Genomic DNA, 26,000 nt, shown 5'->3' on the forward strand with positions numbered 1-26,000 from the left:
AATGCCGATGACCAAAGAGTTTGAAAAAAATTCCGACACACGCGGAATCTGTTTAGTGTACTATGATTTCAACGAATGAATTGGAAACATGGACATGAATTAAAAATACTAAAGATAACATAAATTTATTGAATGAATTATTCATTAAATATCAGAATGGAGTTCCATTGTATCACTCTCAGCTCCTGGCCCTAGTCCAGCTGATTTCGTTTATCACGACGTTTTTTGCGACGGGTGCAAACGCAACATGCAACGTTTCGGTGTTCCGCTAATTCCCTGTCTAAAGAAATGTTACTTGATATTTCCATGGATCTCTTATCTTTACAAATGTAAGAGCTGTTGTGTTTTGCTGAAGACTTATGTATGTGGTTCCTGTACTTTTGTCAATAAACAGTTTTAAAACTGGCCATGATAATTGATAAGAATGATCTTAAATTGTATTCTCCGATTATGAAAGTTATTCAGATTCAGCCATTGGCCCTTTTCATGAAAGATGTCAGAAAAGAAAGATAGCCAAAAAGCCCTCAGAATACACAAGTACCTAAATTGAACAAATTTTCAGGGGAGGACCCCAGACTATGGCTTCAGAAAGACAGTGCCGCATACTGCCCTGACGGTTAGCGAAAACTGGCCAGTCTCGACTCTCAACGGCTGGTCTAGTGGACTCACCAGTCTGCCCCGGTAGCTCGATAGGGATGGAATTTAGCTGGGGATTTCACACCTTGAGAGAGAGCACGGGAGTTCTTAATCTGGATACCAGGGCGATATACGGGTTCCCTGGTTGTTTGGGATTCAAGAACTCAGGCAGGGGTGTCAAACAGCGGAGGAGGGGTACAAGGGAGCCGGGATTTCCGGCTGCGGATTTAGAATTTTGATTTCTGATGCAGAAAAGCCGGCGGTTACGGCGGGCGGTGAACAGTAGTTATTTTTTCTGCAGGCAGTGAGTAACCGGAACCCCGGCTCCTGAACACCAGGCCGTTTTCAGACCAAAGGAAGACAAGAAATAGCATAATATTATGAACTTGAACAGTTTGATATCTTTTTAGTTTTGTGATTTGAAAAACCTTTCGTCGCCCGCGGGAGAGGAACGGCCGGCGCGCCTAGTCCAGGGTGTTCACAGTATGGCCTAATCGTTGTGTCCGGTCCAGGTGTCCATTATCCAAAAGAAATCTATTTCTGGTTTGAATAAAATGTTGACTATGTTGGTTTTCATATAATTGACGATGACTGTACGCGTCACCATGTTAAACGATTTATATGCAGTAAATATTGAAAAAACATACACTGTGGCGGCGCTAGCGGACGGACACCCGTACTGTAAATAAGTCGTACCTCGTATGTCATATGTCGTATCTCGTATGTTGCATCTCATATCTCGTATGTTATATCTCATATCTCGTATGTCGTCTGAGGTCTTCCATACAAAACACGTCTACCTATCATGACGCAGCTCTGCAGAGACTAAGGTGCAAGGTATCCGATTGGCTATTGAACAGCTGCGAGCGCCACGTGAAGGTTTAGTGATAGATGGCGCCAGTGCGTGGTCCTCAGTCTCTCGTCGCGTAAATACAATTATCCACCATTCGATGGACAATTTCCCTTAATTTGAGCAACGTTTGGGCTAAAGACTATTCGCAATCATCAGTACGTCTGAACCAATTCGCGAGGAGTTTTGCTAATCGCTTTAGATCTTTGGCTGAATTATTGTGGGATTTCTCACGTACATATACGTGTGGGATATATTATGTTGACATGAAAAATCGCATTTTAGCTGGACGTTGAGAAAAGTGAAAATCCAAGGTCACACAATCCTTTTCCAAACAATTGCGCTAAACGATTGGGCGAAATCAGTGCCCACTGGTATCACGCATGATTACATTTCTATATACCCAGCTGTAGATGGCTATTTCAACAATTTGAGAACCGATCAAGATGCGAGATACGCGCTATTAGTGCAGTCGTGGAGGACAGCAAACCCGAAAATCAAAGGTATAAAATCATCGTGTCTGTCTTACCTGGTCTTACTTTAATTCGGCTCGGCTGAATGAATATTTGTGGTTTTGTCTTTAGGCCAGTTTCTGGCTTATAACCTATGCTGAGGGGGCGCCAAAACAGCATCATGGTTTCCAACAAAATCAGTTTAAGAGAGCTACGTCTTTTTCTTAGGGCCGAAATGTTCCTTTTTGCATCTGCCCTTTTGAAATGGTGTCTGTATTGAAATCTAGGACCGCTAGTATCTTCGGTCTAGTAGGCCATAGAAAGAGGTACCAAACTAGTCGGCGGACGTTTGGTTCATGTGATTGGAAATTTATACGAGGTTTAATACGTCATTTTCAACTCCAAACGTGAGAATCTTAACTGATAACCTAGTTGACCTCAGATATAACTTCAAAACGGATGCTGTTAGTTTTTCTTTGCATCGATAGGTAAGGCCAGTCTGCCGTTCGAGATTAACGATACTCCGAAGGAAGGGATTTGCGGTGTGGATCCGCCTGAAGGAACGGCAATCGGTACAGAGTTTAACGTTTTCTGTAGTAAGGATTGTAGCGATCAGGACGGTCCACTTCGGTACAAGATCGCTTACAGGGTAAAGCCTACAGATGATCCCATTTGGATTTACGACGGTGAGATATGATATTTAAAACACTTTTTCCACGAAAAAGATTCTTCTGATATAATGACAGTGGTTACTTAAGCTGATGACCGACATTATTCAAGCAATATAAACGTCAAATAATGGCTGCGTCGTAGCAATCATCACGAAAATACATTTGTCTTTTGAATTAGAAACAATTGAAAATCAAGTATCATTTACAATCCCGACAATTATACTGACTGTTATTGTATTGTAGATCTATCATACGATTTTAAGATTGTAATTTCGGAGTGTAATTTTACTTAGGTTTTCAATTCAATTTCAGGCAACAACGCGACGATGGACAAACCCTCAATGTTACCGACAGGTTTAGTGTCTAATGACTATCACTTAAATGTGACATTGCGTTGTTTAGACCGGCTGGGTGCCCTTACTGATATGTTCCTTTCAGTCAAAGTACGTCGTGATTTTTATGAAATAAAAAACCTGATTTGTTGGTGAAAACAGATCGTTTGTACATGACGTCATCACACGTTCATTGTACGTCATGATTGGCCATTCACTCCATTGAAAATCCCGGAAAAGCAACACCATTTTAATTGTAAATTTGGATTTAATTGATTTTAAAACTATTTAGTAATTTAGTTAAAATAGCTATACGACGTGGCTTGGTCGTGTGTATAGCTTGTGTCTTAGTAACAATTTAAGACAGCATGTGATTGCACGGGCATGGTCTGCATTATAGCCATTCTTATATATTCCACTTCAACGTTGTTTTCTAAATCTTAAAGCCGCGCTTTCGTAAGTCCAGCAATATAAACCGCCTAATACTTTTACAGGTGCTGCCACCTACGCCTAAAACTATCGCCAATACTCTGTCTAAGTGGTCAGTGGTTGAAGCGAAGATTCAGGATCAATTGGCGGCAGCTAATCTTGCAGGATTCGCCCAGTTCATAGGTTTATACGGCGGCTATCTGAATAACGAAGCGGCCAGTGATGATGCACAGTTCAACGATTGTAAGCATTCTTTACACGATGGCACATAAAGCCTATTAAATATTAAACGGATCGCATTAGTTTTAGGGTGTCCTCAAATTCTAACACGACATTGACACGGTTGGATATGGAGGTTTTGAGCCATTTGTTTTTCTTCTGTTGAATCTTTAGCAGCATTCATATCGTTTATACGACTGGAATTATGAAATTCATTTTGATAATAAGGGATTGGAGATCTGTTATTCGTTTCTTGTTTATTTTACATAAACAGATTTGAATTCGCTGAACCAAACGTTTGATGCAGCGAATATACCACCGAGGAACGAATCCCTTCTTGCCAGACAAAAAGTGAGAGAAAAGGTAATCCAGTGGTAATCCATTGAGGATTTCAATACCGGTATCATCCGTAACCATATCCCGTCCTACCAAATCAAGTAAACCCTTTGTTCGGGGTTGACATTTGACCCGACATTACTGGGCTGATCTAAGCCCAATTAATGAGCACGGTTTGGACGACTGGTACTAACAACTCCGACGAGGATTTGAAAATGTTCTTGGACTTGTCCCAACTGACAACTTGATAAATACCAAAAATTTGGCATCGGTCTCACTCCGATGACGCATGATTTATTTTTCAGTATCGTGAATTAGTTGTGGGCGAATATACAGCAATAACGCCTCCTACTATCGGCGTTTTGAACCAGCTAGCTTCAGCGTTAGGTGTAGTAACAGCGCGTCATGACGAGTTATCCATTAGAACGATTGTAAGTTGTAACGAAACGATTTTATCTAATTGAAACCCTTTCGGTGCTGACTAATCAATACCTTCTAGTGCGGTAGCCAGTGCGGCGTACTAACAAAGTCCATTATCGATTTATACCCCGCACTGCGGTGTAGACGCACTGAAAGGTTTCATCAAGTTTGGTTATATATATATATATAGTTTATTTTCAAGAGAAGTTGGTTGGCGAGTAAAAGTAATCGAAAAAAGAATCTCGCGGGTCGGAATTCAGTGAACCTCTTTAATACCCATTATGCTTGCGTCACTAAATAAGGTCTACAGAAAACAGTTCCAGTTTACTTATAAGTTTTCCATCTTCTTTTGATGTCAAATAGGAATTGCTTTACGCAATACTGACGGATTACTGTCATATGTCAATTCAACGCGCGGGTCAAGTTGAAAGTTCCGCCGAAGACATTGAGAGCGTTAGCAGGTTTTTACTGGAAGTGGTCGGTAGGTTATTTCTAAGATTGTACACTATAAACTATACTGAACATTATTCCTTTCCGTTTGTATTCAACTCAAACGTAAAACTCATATCAGTTTACTACTGGCTTCAAGCGACCAGACCCTATTAACCAAATGATCATCATTTCTGATACGACGACAAAAATTAATGCTTGATTCAAATTTGAACTGGGAGTGTGGAAGCAGCTCTTGGGCCACGGGTCTGCGATCGAATTCAAGTTCTTAATTGGCTTTTGTTTCTTTTCCTTTGATCTAAGGTTTCGAAGATTTATCTTAGTATAATGGGTCTATTCAATTTAGGAAATGCGGCTATTGGTGCTGGAGAGGTCAGCAAAAATGCGCAAAAAGAAATTGCCATGTATGAATCGATGTTGAATCCGAATAGTAAACAACAAAATACTCCTCCAACAAGAACTTTGTCTCCGGCTGAATTACAGAAAGAAATGCTAAAACTGGATGATGTTGTAAATACGGTATGTAATTAACTGTTTTAACGGCTGAGTCAAAAGTATTCATTGACACTGTTGAACGCCGTCGATAAGCCTTCCAACGCGGTCGTTCAAAAATTCATTTCTTACGATGATGGTAAAGCGCGAAAGTCCAACGCATCTAAAAATACGCATGTAATTTCTGCGAAGGTTTAAATGTGAGATTGAGCCACACGTTTTGACTATCCAGTACATATAGCCGCAAAAGGCTACAATGCAAATTCGGTTACAAGACAATAGGATATACATGTACGTATGGCCAACATTTTGCTAGGGGTTAGAAGACAATATGAGGTTTATACACAAATGACTAAACAGATACCATTATAAAAATCAATCGTTTGTTCAACTAATATTTTGCATGACGCGACTTTCCAATAGACATGTTTATGTTGTTATGATCGTTTTAGGCTAAACAGTATATTCTGGATTTGGACACATTAGTTAAATCTTGTATGGTTATGATTGTGATGCAACGAAAAGTTCCCGGCGACGAGCCAAGCGTTATGACAACGGCATCAATAAGTATGAGTCTGGAAAAGAGGTTTTCTGGAGACCTATCCAAAAGTATGTAATATCAAAATGTTCGATTTATTACTATTTGAATCGACTAATTGAGTTTCTTTTTGCAATTTAGAACCTATCACGCCTGGCAGGAAAAACTCGAAGGATAAAATAGATTTGCCTAACCCTTCGTTGATAGTCGGAGAAGGGAATGACACGACTTACTTTGTAGAGTCAAAGGTTCGTATTAGTGGAACATCAAAAGCTCTAAGTATACAATTTCTCCTATATTTTGTCGGATATCAAAAATGTATGTTAACACGTTTTCGTGCTCTTCGTATTTAAGTGTCTTTCAATCAGTTCAAACATTTATACGTTTTCGAACAACACCGGTAACGACGCGGCAACCAAACCCAAGGAAGTGACGTCAGGACTACTGTCGTTAGATATGAGAAATGAAACCGGTGACCCGATGATCGTTGGCGGTCTGCCAGACCCGATCGTACTAGTTATCGAAAGGAAACGAAACGGCGTAAATATCGTAGCAAAGAAACTGTTGTTAATGTTAATTAGTAATATCAGATATTGCACTTTATCATGTTTTTTTTTTTGAATGTACTTAGATTCCAGATATAAGTGTTGTAGAATCGACGAAGCCTAATGAGGAAATGCTGATCCATACTATAACGGTACCACTTGACGCAACGCTCGGCATTAAAGTTGTATTAAGTGAAAACGCCACGGACCTCGTCAACGGCACAACAGAATCGACTACCAACAACAACACGCAGCAAGCCCCAACTACAAAGTTGTCTTCAATTTCAAATAGCACGACTTCAAATACGGTTACATCCTCGAGTTCCAGCGTTACTTCTCCGAGCGCTGCAACTTCCAGTAGTACTCCCCGAACTACTTTACCAAATTCCAAGATTTTTAAGACTCCAGACCAGACATTGGACACTACTTCATTCAATGTAACTGATGTAACCAATGTTACCACTTTCGGCGCAACAACTGCCGGTATAACCAATACCAAAACTATTGTCACTGGGACATCTGCAACTGTGACTTCACTGACAAATTCAACTCCGTCGATAAATCCAAAAATTAATGTTACTACAACAGCCCCGATGAAAGGTACTCACACTCCTTTTTATTGTCATCATCTACACAATCTACGAACGGTCGGAGTTAACTTGATTTGTAATTACGGTTGTTATCAGCGAAAGTTTTTTTAAAGCGTTGATTTGAATTCATGGATGAAAGATTATGATATCGAAGAACATGAACTTTGTCAATGGTGCAACCGATATCATTAGACTTAAACATTTCAGGTCACGTAGTAAGCGTGTGAATACACATTTCTGAATTGTTTCTCAATTTTGTTAAAGATCCTCCTGGTGGTTTTGTTCTTTCGGAGAATATAACGAGATTCGTCGTTTTCGTCAAAGTCGGTTCACGTCCAACTGTTTCTAAACATGATTTCAACTGCACGCTGCCCTTTCATGCTGAAACTGATGTGAATGGCTCTACAGCAGCAGAAAGGGATCTGAATACATGCTTGTTCCACAACATTCTAAATGGGTAAACGATGTATTGACACCAAGTATTGATTGTTCTGCATAAGCTTAACAGTTTTAATCCAAAATATTTCAAGTCATTCTTTGCGCGAGTAAGTTTTCGATTTAATCAGATATTTTAACCTGCATATCATACTGAACGACTTTTTTTTGCAGAACCGATAAACCAGTTTATGTTGGCATCAAGGCTTTGAATGGAACTATAGGTTAGATGCCCGATTCTATGACGCAAACATGCATTTCTTGAAAATTTATTCCGAATTCTTCAAGATACCGTCTACGATTCGTTTGCAGATCCTGCCAATGCAACTGTCGATGATTACAAGGAGGCTATTTACAATGCATCATTTTTCACTGCTGATTGCTTGTACTGGAATACAAAGACCGAAGAATGGTCGAATGCTGGCTGCACGGTAAAATATCCTCTTGGAAACCCTTCTTACTTCATCTGACGTGGAATACGATTTTTGAGGAAGCTCCCTGAGGTCAAAATTCATTCTGGATCCTAGTCATAATCAATATCTAGTTTTGACTGGCCGCCCTCCTTTGTTTTGAGTAAAATCCACTTGAAGTATTCTTTCGTTCTTGACTCGAGGCGCTGGCCACCAGTCAAATTTAATAACCCTCCCATTTACCGCCGCCCCCACCTACCGCCAATGTACATCTCAATACAAATACATAGTACAACACCCCGATATACCGCCATTCACTCTCCATATAGTCAAAATCGTTCTGAACCGATGTGGCCGGTATACCGGGGGTTGGCTGTAGTTTGAAATCTCTGGCGCTAATCGTATCTATGTTCTACCACAGGTTGGTGACCTAACTACTAGTGATAGCACGCAGTGTAAATGCACACATTTGACGACGTTCGGGTCGTCTTTTACGATTCCTCTACCGAAAATAGATTTTAGCGGCGGATTTCTCAATCCTAACGACAATCCAGTGGTGTTCGGTACGATGGTGTCTCTACTATGTTTATACTTAATTCTACTGATCTGGGCTGTTAAAGCCGACAGAAAAGATCTCGTAAGGGTAAGGTTTCAGAAATTTACAATAACAAGATATGTTCTGGACCGATAGTTGCACAGTCAAAACCCTAAAAATGTCTGTCAAAATCTCTAAAAATGTTATTTGAGTATTTGAGACAACATGGCCTTGATGGTCGTATCTAACCCTTCACTGTGTTACTGACGCATAGTTTTACATTTGTAGATGATGTTGTGTAAAAATGCTTTTTAACGAATTATCAATGGATAGTATTAACATCATTATACCTATTTTTCGATAGGCTGGTTCCACGCCGCTGCCGGATAACGATCCCCGAGATAAATACATTTATGAAATACTCGTAACTACAGGAGAAGCGAAAGAAGCCGGTATTGTGAACGAAATCCAACTCGTATTCCCTTTGAAAGTTCCTTAGATCTATCACCTGACTTACGTACGTGTTTCCTGCGTGTCCTCATGTGTTTATATTTTCAGGTACGACAGCTCAAGTATCGTTTGTATTGACCGGTGAAGATGGTGATACGGGTCCCAGAGTTTTAATGGATGAGAAAAGGAAGGTTCTTCAAAAAGGCGATGTTAATTCGTTCATTATGGTAGTGCCGAAACCGCTGGGAAACTTAGCGCATTTACGGTAATACGTTGACTAATACATTAAAACATTTCTAAATGATATTCTATCAACATCTGAATTAGGAGAACTAATACGTATTTCTTACTGTCAAGTGTAAATCTTCGATACCATACTGTCTTATTTAGTTTCTCTTAATTTAATCTCAATGATAGAAAGTTAATTTGAAATGTATCATTCAGTATTTGGCACGATAATGGTGGCAAGAATCCGTCTTGGTTTTTCAACCAGATGCAAGTAACCGATATTCAAACTCTGGATAGATATCTGTTCATTTGTGACAAATGGTTGGCCGTAGAACAAGAAGACGGTTTGGTGAGTGTCATTCCAATTCCTTCTTCTCCACTGGGACCTTATGTGTTGTTTTGCCTAAGCATTGTAAAAACTGATACATGTATAACCAAAACATGTTCTTAGCTGCAACAGTTCTCATCAAATAAGCACTGATAAGCAATAAATGATCCGAAATATACGTAGATTGCTTTTTGAAACGTGAGCAGTGGAATTAGCAATGGGCCAGACCTTGCAAGTTATGGTTAATATAAACGTTTTTAATTAATTATTTACTACCTACGTAATAACGTTAAAAACTAGTAGGCCTTAATGGACCACTAGCATTAATGAACCAATCGTCTACTTGAGATATGTCGATGCGTTTTTTCAGATCGACAGAATAATTCCCCTAGCGGGAGACATCGAGATGAAAGCCTTCAACTATCTATTCTGGTCGAAAACTCGCAAAGACCTCTCCGACGGGCATATTTGGTTATCGGTTTTTAAAAGACCTCCGAAAAGCAACTTCACCCGCGTTCAGAGATTGACGTGTTGTTTAACCCTCGTCTACGTGTCGATGATGGCCAGTTTGACCTTCTACAAGGCCATGGCGATGCGGCAAAACGTCACGCAAATTGTCATCGGGCCGATCAAGTTTACGCTCGAGCAACTGGTCGTTTCTATCCTGGCGTCGTTGATAATCGTACCGGTGAATGTGTTTATCGTGCTGCTGTTCAGGATGTCCGGTCCCTGGCCACCGAACGCCTGTGGCAAATGTTGTCGCAAAAAACGCGTGTGCGACTCGAAATACAGCGAAATGAAGTCGTACCAGGCTTCGGAGGCGATGGAAATAGAGTTGCAAAACGAAAAAGAGTATCTAGATACAGGCACGTAAATGCCTAAATCAAGCCCGTTTTGACTGGAATTTAGCTACTTATCTAACTAATCATTTGTACTTATTTACGGTTCAGGCGAGAGAAAATCCGCGACACCATCGCGACGACCTTGGAACGACTCCCAAACCAGTCAGAAAATCAGCTACACGGACGCATCGGGCTACGGGAAAATACCAGAATCACCGAAAAAAGACGACCAGAAAAAGAAAAAGAAGAAAGTGGTTTTGCCGTGGTGGTGTGTGATTGTCGGCCATACGCTTGCATTTATTGCCGTGGCAGTGAGCTTCTATTTCGCGAACATGTTCTCCAAAGACCTCGGGTTATCAGGCTCTAAGGAGTGGATTGCATCATTTGGAGTTTCTCTCATCCAGTCCATCATGCTTCAACAACCGATTAAGGTACCGTAGTACATTCACCATAGTATATTCTCACGTGGGTTCGAACTTTTTGCATTTTTTTTACTTTTGTGATGAAGTGTTATCACATCTCTATGCATTGATTGCCATTATTATGTTTACATTAATTGTATGTAATTTATTATGCTTAGATAAATAAAGATTATTATATTTCTCTTTTTTTCGTTTTTTCATTCAGTAGATGAATGATCGTTTCATGTCATTTCACTTCCCTTGACATTTTTCAGGTTTTGTTTTTGGCCCTTCTTTACGCCCTGATCATCAAGAAACCCGACCTTGAGGAACCGGACGAGAGCGAGTACGACAACAGCCTCAAGGACAACGAGGAGTGGTTGCACGATCCTTACTGCAACTCGCCTGATATTAAAGAAAAAATCGCTCGATATAAAGCCATACCACTGCCGCCGGACGAGGAAGAACTTAAAGCTGCCAGGGATAAGAGGTACGTACGAATGAATACAATTTAGGCAATAGAGATAAATCAAAACAAATCAAGTCAGATGACAGCCTCGATAAACTGAAGACATATATACATGGTGAGGAACTAAAAGCTACCTGGAATAAGAGGGAATAGACTGTAGGCCATTCCAATCATGGAATCAAGAATCCATGTTCCAATAAAGATGACAAAGGCAGAGATACATGGTATTCACACTTAGGACCAAATGCTTTTTAGTCGGAATCGTAGTAACAGTTCATTTGTTGTTTGGTTTAAACGCTAAGCAGCCAGTTAAAACGTGGTTCCTCAGCCGTAAGCGAAATTTAACTCATGGTTGGAATGACATACATAAATATTTCAGTTCTTTTCCCCGATCCTACCCGCAAAACTGCAACCTTGTTCTTTGTCGTGTTAACATGGTCAATTCTCATCTCTTTTAGGCTTAAGGAAATTGAAATGGTGAACATTATCTGGGAGATCATATTCTACACGATATATGTTGGAATTCTGATGGTTTTGTCTTATGAAAATCGAGATACGAGATCTCACTATTTCTATAAAGACATAGAGAACATCTTCTACAACGATAGATACACCAGAAACAACACCGTTGGAACTTATGCCTTATCCGCCGTGAGTTTTTTATGGTTGTGAGCAATTGGATCGTTTTTAATACCCTCTAATAAACCCTTAAACTAATGAGATGCCTCTTTGTAAAAAGATCCAGATTCCGAAATTCGAAGATATGATAAACTTGGAACTTATCAAACTTGCATACGGATTTGTGAATAGCTAACTTCCGCAACAAATTTTAAATATATTTAATTGGAATTCATTTAATCACAGATATAATACCAGAGCTCGAAACCACCCCAGAATCTAGGCCCGCGAAACTAGCATTTTCAATAAGCCGTTCCTCTGTAAAGTTCCTCCAATTTGGCAAAGCCAACCTGCACTCATTAAATCCGCCCCAACCATCAGCACCCTCGTAAGTAGTAAGCTACTTGATTGATGTACACTTTAAAATATATTTTCATTCAGAGAGACTTCCGCATGACATAAATTTATCTTGCATTTTTCATCGTTTCATCCCTTTTCATTTCTTTTATTTTATTTGTTCGTTTTTATGTCGAGGTGCCTGAACATCCTTTTAAATACAACCTTTATTGCTCTACTCGGACTCCTGTCACTTCAATGTCTGTAACCTATTTTGTTTTAAGGTATTCATTTTCTACATATTGATGGTGACAAGTAAACTACTATAGTATACTATACTCTACTACGAAATACTCAGCATTTCGGGGTATCTTATTTCTTATTTTCTTATGATACGTTTTCATCGGTCACTTTCGTTGCCTGTTTCTGCAGGTGAGGAATTTCGATCAGTTTTGGGATTACGCCGAAAAATCGCTGGTGCCTGGAATGTTCGGGTACGATATGTTCCCGGGTGATGATTGGTACAAATATAAGAATTACATCGTTGATCGACAGGCGTTGAGAGTCTGCGTTCCACGTCTACGTCAGTTACGAACAAAACCTGGTAAGTTTTCCTGTTTTGGCTAAATCGCTATTGGTTCTAAAAGATACAACTCATATGTTCATCGGTAATCGAGAACAGTTGCTTTAATTTCGTTTCCAAATAAACTTTTTACGTACTTATACATTCATTTTAGTAGTAAATATCGTTTTAGTCGCATGTAACTCGAGATTAGATCGGTTATTTGGTGATGTGTGCCGGCCTAGCTATAGTATGTTTAGCCAAGAAGAAGGGAATTACAAAGCTGGATGGATTCCCGTTAATAAATCAGGTGAATACACGCCATCTGGAAAATGAGTATCTAATTCAATATGCAAATAAGATATTAATGTATGCATAGTGCGTAGTTCCAGCCTGAAAGTGAATTCCATCGCTCCTTCGAGAAATGATGGCAGATGCCGTAACCCCCCCCCCCCCCGTATAAAATGCCCGCATTAATGATTCGAATGAAATCAATTCTCTCGACGTCAATTTTAGATTTGGACGTTGTTTATATTTTCTTGAATTTACATGTAGAGATTTCGATATTCTAGATCCAAACGATAAACCGGATTATGGGTTCGGTTACTCGTCGGCCTGGAAACTCAAGGGTTCGCCTACGTCTGGGAAATTTGCCACGTACTCCGGTGGCGGTTACGTAGTAAACTTGGGAACGCAGCCGAAACAAGCTCTGCGCACTCTAAAAACGATTAAAGCTGGAAACTGGTTGGATAAGAATACAAGATGTATCATCATCGAGTTTTTGCTTTACAACAACAACGTTCGCTTGTATGGTGTGGCGTTTCTCCTCGTGGAATTCCTAAATAGTGGAGGTAATCACATACATAGTGAATATAAAGAGGAGCTTATGATTATTAATGCAATATGGCTGCGCCCGATCAATGGACTACATTACAGTCCTGACTATAGACAGTTGTAAAACAAGGTTATCTGTCGACAAAAACTCCAATATTGTTTTCCTATCAAATTCAAGATTCATTGATTGCATTTTTATATAAGTATATTTTATTTCATATTTGAAAGATATCGAATTATGTCTATGTGTATGAGCCCGTAGTAGCCACCATATCACGAAGCCCGTTGAAAACGTGTTGAGATGAACAAATATCGAAAAAAACCAATTGTATTCCCAATTAAAAAATCCATATCACTTGATGCAATTGTTTGATTCAGAATCGTGCTCTCAATTCAGGGGCGTTTACAAAGTATAAAGTGACAGTAATGCGCCTGGAGAAAGGAATGACACCGACGAACTCAGTGATGTTCTTTTTCCAATTCATTTTTCTCGGGTTCTTGATCTACTTCGCGGTGCGCGCTTCGAAGAGACTGCGGAAAATCGGTCGACGTCAATATTTTAATGTAAGTATAAAATGCGTGAACATATGAAGATTAGAACGGAGACGTAATTTTTTTGCATCGGATTTGACTGAACTTCTTTTTTTTCGAATAACTCACTATCTAACTATTCGTTATCTGGCTTTTGACGCCGTCAAAACCTTTACAATAATGTTTATATGATTGCGTTATACAAGGCGTTCTGTTTTGAGTCGATGTGTACTACGTCATCAATATTGGCGTTGCAAAATAACAATTAAAACTGTGAATTTTGGAATTCCTTTCTGATTAGATATGTTTCATGATTCTCATTTTATTTTTGATAAATTTCAATAAATAGTTTTTTGAAGATGCGGACTAAGTCATCAATAAATCGGTGTTAGACTGGTTGCCAGTCAATTCAATTCAATAATCGATATATTAAAATCCGAAATAACTTTCTTGATCATTGATATTGTATAATTTATAACGAATTATTTGTTGTCGACAATATTTAAGGCAATATATGCGTTATTTTAAGGCGTCAATAAACGTTCAAGTTCGTTTTCTTTACAGTCATTTTGGGATGTTTACGAGTTTGCGGTGATACTCATGGGATTTGTGGCCATATTCATGCAAATAGTGAGATTCTTCGGGGCGTACGCGATGGCTGAAATGATGGTGGACAGGACCAAATTCATAAATCTTGACTATGTCGTTTTGTACGACGAGGTAATTTTCACAGAATAAAACTAACGAATTGAGGAAATGATAAACTATGTAACGTTTGTGATTGTTATCTGTTTGTATAATGTTAAAAGAGATCTGTCTATATTTACAGTTGTCGGTTTATTTACTCGCAATGATCGTATTCCTATCGACACTTCAAGGGCTGAAACTCCTGCGATTTAACAAAAGAATTTGCGCCCTGGCCTTGATGATGAAGTGGTTGTCCTGGCCACTAATGCGATTTATGGTCGTGTTCTTAGTTCTGTTTTTCGGATTTGTTAGTTTGTGTCACCTGAAGTTCATGGTCCGTTTAAGAGAATATTCAACGTTCATAGCTAGTATGGAGACATTATTGAACATGATGTTAAGTAAGTGTTATTACTAGGATCTCACTGAATGATGTTCTACTATAGGGATATAGGTTCAGAGGGTTCCATCCGGACGTTACGGATTTGGGTGTCACCCATTCGGTCTCTATTAAAGCCCAACGAACGCAGAACTGGGAAAACAGGTGATAGAAACGTGTTTCTGGGCGTTTCTCTCGATCACTAGCGTTTACAAGAAACGATAAACATTGTTTCGGGAAAAGATGTTTCCGAGGTCAAACGTGTTTTCGTTTGTCGTATGTATTGGGCTTGAAACACAAAAGGGAAATACAACAGAGAAACACGGGAAACACGTGCTTCCTGTTTCTGTGTTTCACCGCGTCGTGTACGTTGCGCTTAAGTGACGGGGAGGGGGGTCCATTTTGAGGTTTCCGAATCGACCATTCTCACGCCCAAATTATTTAAGTTGTATAACGTTTCAATCTATTATATACCTCCATTCTAGATAAATTCAATTTCCGACGAATGCAGGCAGTCAGTCCCGTGATGGCTCCGCTAATGTTCGTGGCATTCGTTATCATCGTAAATTTCATGATGGTTAACTTCATGGTTGCGATCATTTTGGAGGGCTACACGTACGCGATGGATTGCATAGCTGGACAAGCGAACGAGTATGAAATTGTTGATTTTATGATGCAGTCACTCAAAAAAGCCATCGGTATGACTAGAATAGAAGGGAATCCCACAGAATGCCGGTTGGAATATTTGGAAGGTAAACTAATCTATTTATTTCTTGGATACATTTATCTACATAATGCTAGCTTGATATATGGTAATCTTTATAGCATATCATCAAAATTAATTGAACTATAACAATCAAACGATAAACCCAAATTTTTCACGTTCCCCGGCTGTTTGCGAAATTGGGTTTGTTATTTTGTGTTTGTAAGACAGGATTTAAGTTCTACAGTACATTTGCAGATTGGCTTTATTCGAAACTAGTTTCACAGTTCTTGAACTAATTTGACTAGAACCTAGATTATCGGTTGTGGGTTTTATTTATATATGGAGTCTCACCAATCAATTATTCGCTCGAGGAACTAGCTTCGAAATATTCCCCAGTTATTAAAATCAGTAAATATACGTAAAATGTAAACAAATACATGCAACATTCGTATACGTATATACCAAAAGTATTCAATTCATTCTCATTCACCTGATGAAGCTTCTATGCTAAGTAGCGAAAGCTTGTGCGTCAAATTAATAGATAACCTATATAGTTACTACTCGTCTCGTTATTTATACCAAAAGTAGTATAATGACCAATTCTACAAATTTCAGTTTATAATCTAATTTTCAACGCAACTTATCCTCATGAACTGAATGTTTATACATTTCCCTCACAGATTCCTTGCATAGTATTTTCAGAACATCCTTTGAATTTGATAAACAGTTTCTGCTGTTTTTCGACCTCAAACAACATCCAAATATCCGTTGATCTTCCTCCTTACACTGAGGTATATGTGGATTTGATGTGTTCGGTTTACAGGAGCCCAAGACAGCGCGGATGAGAAGTGCCGTGAGCTTTCGAACCGAGTCGATTTGATCATCGACAGGCTGGAGAACTACATTAAAAAACAAGCCGACAGCAAAGACGTAATGGCCGAACTGGAGGAAATGAAGAAGTCGTCGGAAAAATCTAAAAAACGAAATATCATCATCAGTTAAACGCTGAAAGATTTAAGACATTTAAGAGATTTAAGTCTCGTTTGAATTACTGCACATTATGTTGATAATAATTCTATTTGCATTGCTCGAAAACGATGAAGTGAAGTTGACCTGATATATCCAATAACTCGACTGATCCTCGGCTCAGTCACTCGCTACAGGATGGTAGTGTGAAGGGATCCGTTGAGAAGGCTCCGACTCGACCGTTATACTCAGTCAGTCACTACAACGGACAGTAGTGTAAGAGGCCCGAATCATTTACAAAACATACTTTACCTTCCATTAACATTATATTTGCATTGAACTTGAGTGTTTTTTTTTGCTCTAAGTGGACCGGTATGAGTCCAAATCCGTTAAAAATCTGTTTTGATTATTGATCGCTCTTGAGTCGTGTAAATATTTTCATAATTTATGCAATCTACAATTCTCAATGACTAATTTTTCATTGCAATGTATTCTTAAAATTTGCTTCTTCTCAAAATAAATGCATGAAATTTAATATGTTGGAATTTGATTTTCCACGTTAGAATCATGCTAAATCGATCAATATTCGTCCGACGATACAACAACTGAATTATATCATTGTTTTTGCCTCTTATGAATAGTTCATAAAGATTCATGTATCCACAATTGAATACCAGGTCGAATTTTAATTTACCATGGATGATGAGATAATTTAACCATTTTCAAAGAATATATCATCGAATTTTTTGTTCTATCGAGTAGGGTTATATAAAGCAATTGAGTATTTTTATTTGTAATCGTCCAACAAACACAAGGCAAGGTTCGCCCCGGCTAACTGGTTGAGCGATATCGAGTAAGAAGGAGCCTAGTCAGTAACCTGACTGTGGTTTAGTTTCACGATCGGATATTTTCACAAGGGAGGTGGGAGTGAACTCCCACCTCCCTGTTTTCACAAACCACAGTCAGGAATGGGAAGGTCATTTTTCAATGAAATTTTTTTGGGTAATTTGCCCGGCATTTCATTGTCTCTTAAGATATCCGTCTAATTTTTGTTGTAATCAACGCAAAACAGATTCGTAGTTTGTTTGATACCTATAACACCGCACCTGACGATCTTAATCCATGTGAAAATCGGCCGTAAAGTGAGAGTAAACGATTCGACGGCGGCCATTTTGAAAACGTATGGAGGGTGCTGGCACCTGTGTACTGAGGCCAGCACAATAACACAAACTAACGAAATGAAACGACGAAATTGAAAAAATTAAGAAATCAACACTAATTCAAATTTTTTCAACCAGAATTTATTTTTTCATTATCTATTATGGAAAACACGAAGATTTGAAATATAAGTTGGAAAACTAACAAAAATAAAAATTGTCGTAGCGTTTGAAAGTTTTATATAAATCCTTGTAGGTCACCTAGTCTATCATGCCACATGTATGCAATACAGAGAAATGGCGGCCAATGGCGAAATTTGTGGAGAAATTAATTAATTTCTCGAAATAATGTTGATTAATCGCTCGAAACATACATAATATTGGAGTATTTCAAAAGGTACCTGTGTTAGTTTATGATTTAAGCCATTAATTGTGGACTGAACTCAATAGAAAGTATATTTTGGAAGTGTTACTTTTTTCAAACGTGTTTTGACCCTTGTCATCCCTAACGTTGGTATAAGCCCATCCGATTGTAAAAAGCTTACCACCAACGATTAGGTAACTAACTAGAAGGAGCCTATCGAAGTTGAAAAATAGCATATAAATATAACCCATTAGACATCTCTGATATTTGGGTAGAATTTCATATCACCCATTATAGGCACTCGCGTATTATGCGATTCATGTGTCAAGACTACGTGGACCGTTGTTGCATTAGTTTAGTGTTAAAATCTGATAAACATCTTGAGGATTTAATTAGTAATATCTCCAATAGCTTTGATTCATGAAGTCTTTTAGGTTAAAAACTGACCACAGTTATCACACAGAGCCCTAGCAATGAAGTAAACAACATAACGCCTTATGACATCTAGTTTCTAGGGATTCTACGAGATTTTATTCGAGGTTTTTTAACTGTAATTAAATAAAATGTATATTAAGAATATACGTAACAACCTACAGACATCTCCGTGAATAGTTTATACATTGAAAACCAATCTAACAATTATGATAAGTGAAAAACTAGAATTGAATTGAGACATCCGACTAAGTACACAGGGAATTGAATGAATATGTTTTTCATCTAGTGTGAAAACGCTTCAACCGTCTACACGGGGTACTTTTCATACAAACTAATAGCTGTTTGTACCGCGTCTAGTGCGCACCATCACATATTGACAGGTTGGATGTGCCCACCATGGCAGGGTTTCGATCCGGGGCAGAGTTTCAATTCATCACTGTAAGGATTTGTTTGATACATCCTTTAGGTCAGGAGTATACCACTGATTAGGGGGTCTTAACCCCTAAATATCACCATAAGATACAAAATAGATTTCATAAATATACACTATTCCCATTTGTATTCTGCTCCGCACCGATTATGATAAGAATACATTTCCCGGAATGCTGTTTATCATTGATTGTGAGTTTTTAAGCGTTCGTGACTCCCTCCTGCACCGTAAGCGCAATTAACAATGACCAAGCAACTTTTTACCAGGCCAGATAGTCCATGGACATAAAGAGAACATAAAATTGCCATCCCCTCTCTCCACGCCTGAACAGTTTGGGCTATTCGACGTGATTGATAAGCCCCTGATCACTAAAGAATAATGGGACACTGGCACTAACAGATGGCGCATAAAAACATTGGGTCATTCGTAGTGAAAATCAGTTCATTTTCAATGAAAGTTAGTTGATTTTTAGGCTTCCGTGCCCGACATTTATCAAACGAGGCATCGAATAGATATACGATTCCCTTTCTCACTCAGTGTATGTTACAGATTTCACTGAATATTTAGTTAATAATCGGAAAAACTTGCTCGAATTTTGTCTCCAGCGACTTCAGGGTCCGATCTAAGCACTTGTCCGATTGCCCGGGACAAGTATATTCTCACCAGGGCAAGTAGGTAATCTTTATCACTTGTCCGCCGTGCTAGTGCAATCTTATGTCACAAAGCTTTTTTCCACTCGATACTCGGATGATAGTGACACCAATCGTCGGACTGCCCGTGAAGGGCAAATATTTTTTGTAGGGGCCACACTGCTACGTATTCTTCGTCAATTTATTTCCTCTGCTGAATTATTCGAAAACAAATGGAATCAATGCTTTAATTTTGAAGTCAACATAGGCACAGAACACACTCGTGTTCAGATCTCTACAGTTGTTGGTCAATAATATTTATATCTATGGAGATCTTTTCACAGTCCGTAATTTTCTTATTGAAGTTCTGCATAGTTTCTTTTGAACACTTATCTTACTTTTTTCATTCAGTTTATTTCCCTATTTGCACTCCTACAGTTAGTTTACTGACTCAACGAAATCAAATTAAATCTTGCACGACGTTTGAATGCAATATATATATATTCATTTCAACGATTAAATCTTTGTAGAAAAATGGAATTATCCTGTTGTGCAAAGAAGAAAATATTCAAGATCATCAAATTACATATAGATTTCAATTTGACGAATGGTAAAAATCTATATCTTCAAAGGTTAATTTTCAAGAATATCTTCAAGGAGTCCTATCAATTTTTTTTTTCAGTCGAACGAAAAGAAAATCGTTTTAACTTTTTCATGTATTACAGATTTTTGCCTTTTAATCAGCGGGGATATTTTATTCTAAATTTCAATAAGGAGTAGTGCAGTTTATGGAATTTTCTCTTTAAATCTAAAATTGCTTTGGTAAATTAAACTTTTATTGTTCTCGCTAGAATTGATCTCAAATTGTTACCAAAAAAGATAATGATAACAAATCTGAAATTTCATTTATTTCTAAATGACCAATTTCAAAGAATAAAGAAACATATTTCAAAGAAACATATTTTGCGAAGCCCAAATGGTGTCCGGGGGAAGAGAGCGCCATAAAACAGCGCAAACCCATGTTGACAGACGACAGCAGGTCTACAAGTGACAGACGACAGACGGAACATAGCAGGATGGATCAGTTACAGATTATGTTTACGGTCGCGACAGCTTTACTGGTTCTGTTTGCTCAGGGTGAGTTTGTATTTTAGCCAGCCCCACAATATACTGTCCACTTCAAATGCAGCTTAATTCGTAAAAACTCATTTCATCTCAATTGTTTTTTTTATTTCATCTCATATCATCTTCGTTTTCGACAACAGTTGTTTAAAGTCTGACATGCCACTCTCGTGTGTATAAAAGCCGTTATAAGGCAGAATATAATACAATGAAACAGTTCGCTATTGACGGTAAGTATTTCATCTAATTTTTTCTAAATCTCAGTTATCCTTATTTTCAGTGACAGCAACTGTAATGAGATGCTACGATTGTGAATATCATAAAGACGGTTATAAGGCAGTATATGATGCGATGAAACAATTTGCTATTGACAGTAGTAAGTTTATCTTTATTCGCATTTTTTAATCGAAATCAATATAGATATAGACATTTTCAATGCAGTATTGTGACGCATCTTCCTAACAAGCGGAGACAAAATAACGACGCCCAACTTAAAAACAAACTTACTGGCGTCATCCATGCCTAATCTGTTGAGCCCCCCGACAGTTAATTTGTTTCATCTGTTTCAGTTCTTTTGAAAAGAAACAACTCAAACGACATCGGAAAACGGTCATATTTTACCGACGGCTGTGAAACCAGCGATGATGTTCATAGCACAACGTGTCCCCTCAGCCGCGGTTATCAGTGCGGGGTAAGTAATGATTTACAGTAATCGCCCCGGTGAATTTCGTTGATACGTTCATCGGTTTCAGAATTCGTTACTGTTCGTTTCATTTCAGAAATTGCAATACGAAAGTTCAGTGTTTATTCGGGGCTGTTTCAAAAATTGTAAAAGCGAATATCCTCTACCAAACAGCACTAAGTCTGTTGAACCGAAATGCTGCACCACCGACGAATGCAATAGCGCTCCCATCTATAGTATAGATATGATAATATTCGTTATGGTTGTTTCCGGTGTTTGGTTGTTTTCTAGATAAGTGAAATTCGAGACCGAAAGTTAGGTTGCTTTTTAGGCTGACTATTTATTTTCAAACCTGGTTTATCATCACTCGATAACGTTTATAGTTGACTACCACAATAGCAATCAGAATACAGAGGGTGCAGAGTTTGCAACATTTTAAACAGATTTTTCTGAAATCAATTTTCTTCATGGATGCGATCAAACTAAGACATCGAAATAACGAAGGATGTAAATGGAGCGGGTCCATTTCATAGTTAATCGTCCTTCAAAAGAGCTGTGTTTCTCAGTGAAAAGAATAGGAAATTATAGTACCCGACGAAGAGCAAAGCTATACCCACAAAATTACAAAACACTTTCGGATAGATGTGTATTGAGAACGCTGATCTCGTGTGACCATCCAAACTTTGGATGCGACAGCGAAACAAAATGCAAGACGCAGTTTCGCTTAGAGTTACAAACAGTAACTGTCAAAGTATCGTAATCGCTTATTCTTTTGTAAGGCGTAGATACCGACCAATTAGCATGTGCCGCTAATAATCACAACCAACCCAGTCAGTTTACCTCTCGTAGACTAAAAGAACCAACTGAACACAGTTCTAGTTATAATGTACATGTGATAGGATTCATGAATTACTGACACACGAAATCAATCAATAGATCTTTTAGTTGCACCAAAACACTTATATATCATCAATCGGTTAATTACCAGTATTTGGTTGATGCTTTCCAATTATAATGTATTTCATATAATCGATCTGTAAATTACCAGTATTTGGTTGATGTTCTTCAAAATACAAATGTATTTCATTTGTAAAATTTTCATTTGAAATGCTGATTATATAATCTGTACTCAATAAAGTAAATGCCTGTAGCGCATAGTGAGTAAACTGTGTAACATCAGAGATCTGACTCAATTCATTAATTTTCACCACATTTCACGCCATACCTGACTGGTCACTGGTCAACATTCCTGACTTCTTGCCTTTTGGTGGAACGACGGCGAAGATGATAAAGGTGGCGCCAGGAGCTGGTCAATTATCGGCGGCTACAAGTCCGGGACACAAAAGATGGCGGCTTTTGACAAAGTTGACTCCTGGAACAGATTGGGGGAAATTCTACCTATTTTAAATGGCATTTTCAATTATCACTCTATCTACTTTGCTAGTACGCCTATTATCATATTGTAAAAATGAAATGTATATCTGCAAAATAGTTAAGCCGTTAATTTTGATTGGCCGAGGGTATGGGATTGATAACAAAAATGGTTAAAGAATAATTCTAAAACCCATAAAATCCCGAGGAAAACTATTTACATGGGATGGACAGAACTTGGAAAGTTGTTGTAGGAAGTCTATATTCGGGATTGGAAACTTCCGAGGAATCCTCAGATGATTGGATTCGAACCGTTTACGGTATGTTCCATTGCGCATGTCTATTGCACGCGACAGAACAATAATCTCCCGTTCGATATGGCTTCGATGTTTGACGTGAAAGATGAAACTAGGAAAAGATTTTCATATTTGAGTGTTTTGCGAGTTGATATCGATATTGTTTATAGGTAATTCGATTTTCAGACTTATTTCCCGTTCGCATTGCTTTGTGGGAGATTTTATAACAGTTGATTTACAGTCGGGCTCAGTTAAACCTCGTCTTAAAAGAGAAACCACTGTCACAGTATTTAATACCGGCCGGACGCCTTCAGGTTTAATTCACTCGTCTGTCAGAAATATCTCAGCGAACAAGAATGTAAAAAATGGCGTTCGTTGCCGTACAGCCAGACACAGCTGTTAGCGACAGCTGGAAGACACGCCCACACATCGGTCACACCTACAGGTATCAGCTCTCTTACTGAACATGTCAAGTTGAAAGTTATATCTTTTTTTCTGGCGTTTCTAAACTGCTTAATTTGTTTTTTTCTTATCCAGATGAACCGAATTACTTGTTATTGTTGGGATTGGGGTCTCATGCAGTTGTTTGAGTGGAGGACTGGGAACCAAGAGGTCCCTAGATCGAAACCACCTGGCGTTGGCTGTCGAGACACATGCATGGACTCAGCTCTGGTTACTCTGTCAGGTTGTGAGCCTTAACAACCTATAAAAAGGCCTTGGTCGTCTCTTAAGAACCACTAGGGTTACAGTGGTACTAGCTGCTGGGACGAAAAACTCTTCTTATTACATGCTAGGTGGCGTTACGGCAATATAAACTTGTCCTATGTATTGGACACCGTCTGAAACAACTGGAAGCTCGTAAGTATCACCTGCTAAGAGGTTCCCGGGTACTTGTAAGTAATATCCGCACACCCCTTTCTGGAGAACTGTAAACTGCGAATCGTCAATGAAATCAATACATCACTAAATTCATTTCTAATGCCAAAAGAATTATTTATTTGTATTTTCAAGCACTGATACAAATTTGAATCGTATAGAACAAGGAAACGCGAAACCTACAGAATTAGAACATACATCTTCTAGTATAATGCGATGCCGGTCAAATTATCCATCATTTCTAAATACTTTTTCTTTCTAGTTTTCTTTATTTTTTTTCAATGCATTTTTCAGAGATTTCAAATTGTTTCTTAGATCTTTGGCATTTTTTCTTACGTAATCGATAATCAGCGATTTGCCTTGTTTTGACTGAAATACTTTCGCCAAAACGCTAGGTAGTTGTGAACCTTTTAACTTTAGATCGTCCAAGATCTTGCTGTTGACGATAGTTTCGCAATCTAATTTGCTCAGTGGTCCCGATATGGCCTTGCCGTAATGTTCGACAGCAAGAGATGATACCTGTCGATGAAACCAAACACATAATTGAAACTGCTATTTCCCGGAAAGCCCTTTAAATACAATACTGAGATTATAAGAATATTAAGAGGTTATAGTGAGTGTAGCTGCGATGGATTAACACACGTGATAGGATTGAAAAAACGCTTTTTGACTATACGGCGTTTTCTCTTTATAGACAGATATTTACCTTGCGACATGTGCTTTCATCAATGGCATCGGTTGAAACCCAGAAAACGGCCAGAAAAACCACCAAAAAACTGATCAATTTCATAATGTCTCCGGAAAACTGTAATCAGATCATAGAAATAGAGACTGGTTTCCGGCAGTGTCAGAACTGGAGACTGGTCCCCAGCTGTTTCAGAACTACAGATATCATGAGTGATCTTACCTGTTTAATGTGTGTTGAGATTTAACGTGATATCAAAGCGACTGACGAATGTTTCAGTTGTCGATTGAATCATGCGAGTTTTATACATATTTTGGGCTGAATAATATTTGATCAGAAGTTGCTGAACGGCTTCACATTAAACATCCCACTCAGTAGATCTAATACCAACTATTTACAGGATCGAGATTCGATTATTTCTGCTTTGTTTAATCTGTCTGCATCTGTTTTTCTACTGTATATTGCTGGAAATTTGAAGGACAATGGAGGTTTTACATTTTCAATCCACAATTCCACAAAAGAGTCAAACTTATTGATAATAAACTCATTTTAACTAAACCCATAAAAGATAAACTCATTTTAACTCTTGAGTCAAATTCAACTGAACTTAGGTACTTTGTCCAGCACAGTGTAAATGGATCCTAGAAACAAGTCTAGAAGTGTGGAACTTGGTCAAAAACTGTAGAAGTAGGTCCAGAACTGGATCTATTATGCGGCTTTCATGAATTATATTTATGGGCTTTCAGGAATATTATTGAGCTTCAGTTATTTCAGTTGTTAAACTATAGCAACAAGTTATGTACGGAAACTGAATTTCATGGCCAGTGTTGCTATTATCAGACAACCTGCGTTTATGCTTGCGTCACACGTAACAATAACAGTAAGAAGATTTTAACAGAAACCCGATACTGGAGAAATGACACAACCGCAACACTGGTTAACATTAGCAACCATACCAGATCCACAACACTGTCGAAGTAGGCCTAGAAATGTGGACCTGGGTCCACAACTATGAAGTAGGTCCACAACTGTGAAACTGGGCCCACAACTGCAGAAGTAGGTTTAGAAGACAGTGTGGAACTGGGTAATCATGTCGAAGAAGGTCCAGATTACTGTGGACTGTAGAAGTATGTCCAGAAGTGTGGAACTGGGTCCACATATAGAAGTGGGTCTAGAAGTGTGGAATTGGGTCCACAACTGTCGAATAGGTCCAGCACTGTATAACTGGATCGAAAACTGTAGAAGCAGGTCCAAAATCGTGTAACTGGATCCACAACTG

At 38.5% G+C, this 26,000-nt stretch overlaps 1 protein-coding gene across 1 annotated transcript; it reads left to right on the top strand.

Moving 5' to 3' along the window:
* The first annotated feature begins 3,565 nt into the window (after window positions 1-3,565).
* Window positions 3,566-16,754, top strand: LOC141904407 (polycystin-1-like protein 2). The gene is made up of 28 exons (XM_074792993.1): window positions 3,566-3,613; window positions 3,864-3,952; window positions 4,231-4,356; window positions 4,709-4,826; window positions 5,142-5,314; window positions 5,740-5,896; window positions 5,967-6,073; window positions 6,180-6,365; window positions 6,457-6,970; window positions 7,225-7,417; window positions 7,570-7,619; window positions 7,708-7,826; window positions 8,227-8,448; window positions 8,705-8,792; window positions 8,899-9,055; window positions 9,235-9,367; window positions 9,717-10,212; window positions 10,297-10,619; window positions 10,865-11,079; window positions 11,517-11,709; window positions 12,445-12,616; window positions 12,768-12,884; window positions 13,147-13,425; window positions 13,806-13,972; window positions 14,504-14,659; window positions 14,769-15,024; window positions 15,488-15,754; window positions 16,532-16,754. Exons 4-28 carry the CDS (start codon window positions 4,745-4,747, stop codon window positions 16,708-16,710), a joined length of 5,001 nt encoding a protein of 1,666 aa, XP_074649094.1. The 5' UTR covers window positions 3,566-3,613; window positions 3,864-3,952; window positions 4,231-4,356; window positions 4,709-4,744; the 3' UTR covers window positions 16,711-16,754.
* The last annotated feature ends 9,246 nt before the right edge of the window (window positions 16,755-26,000 follow it).

The sequence above is a fragment of the Tubulanus polymorphus genome, chromosome 4 (genome assembly GCF_964204645.1).
Source record: "Tubulanus polymorphus chromosome 4, tnTubPoly1.2, whole genome shotgun sequence".
Taxonomy (NCBI): Eukaryota; Metazoa; Nemertea; class Palaeonemertea; order Tubulaniformes; family Tubulanidae; genus Tubulanus; species Tubulanus polymorphus.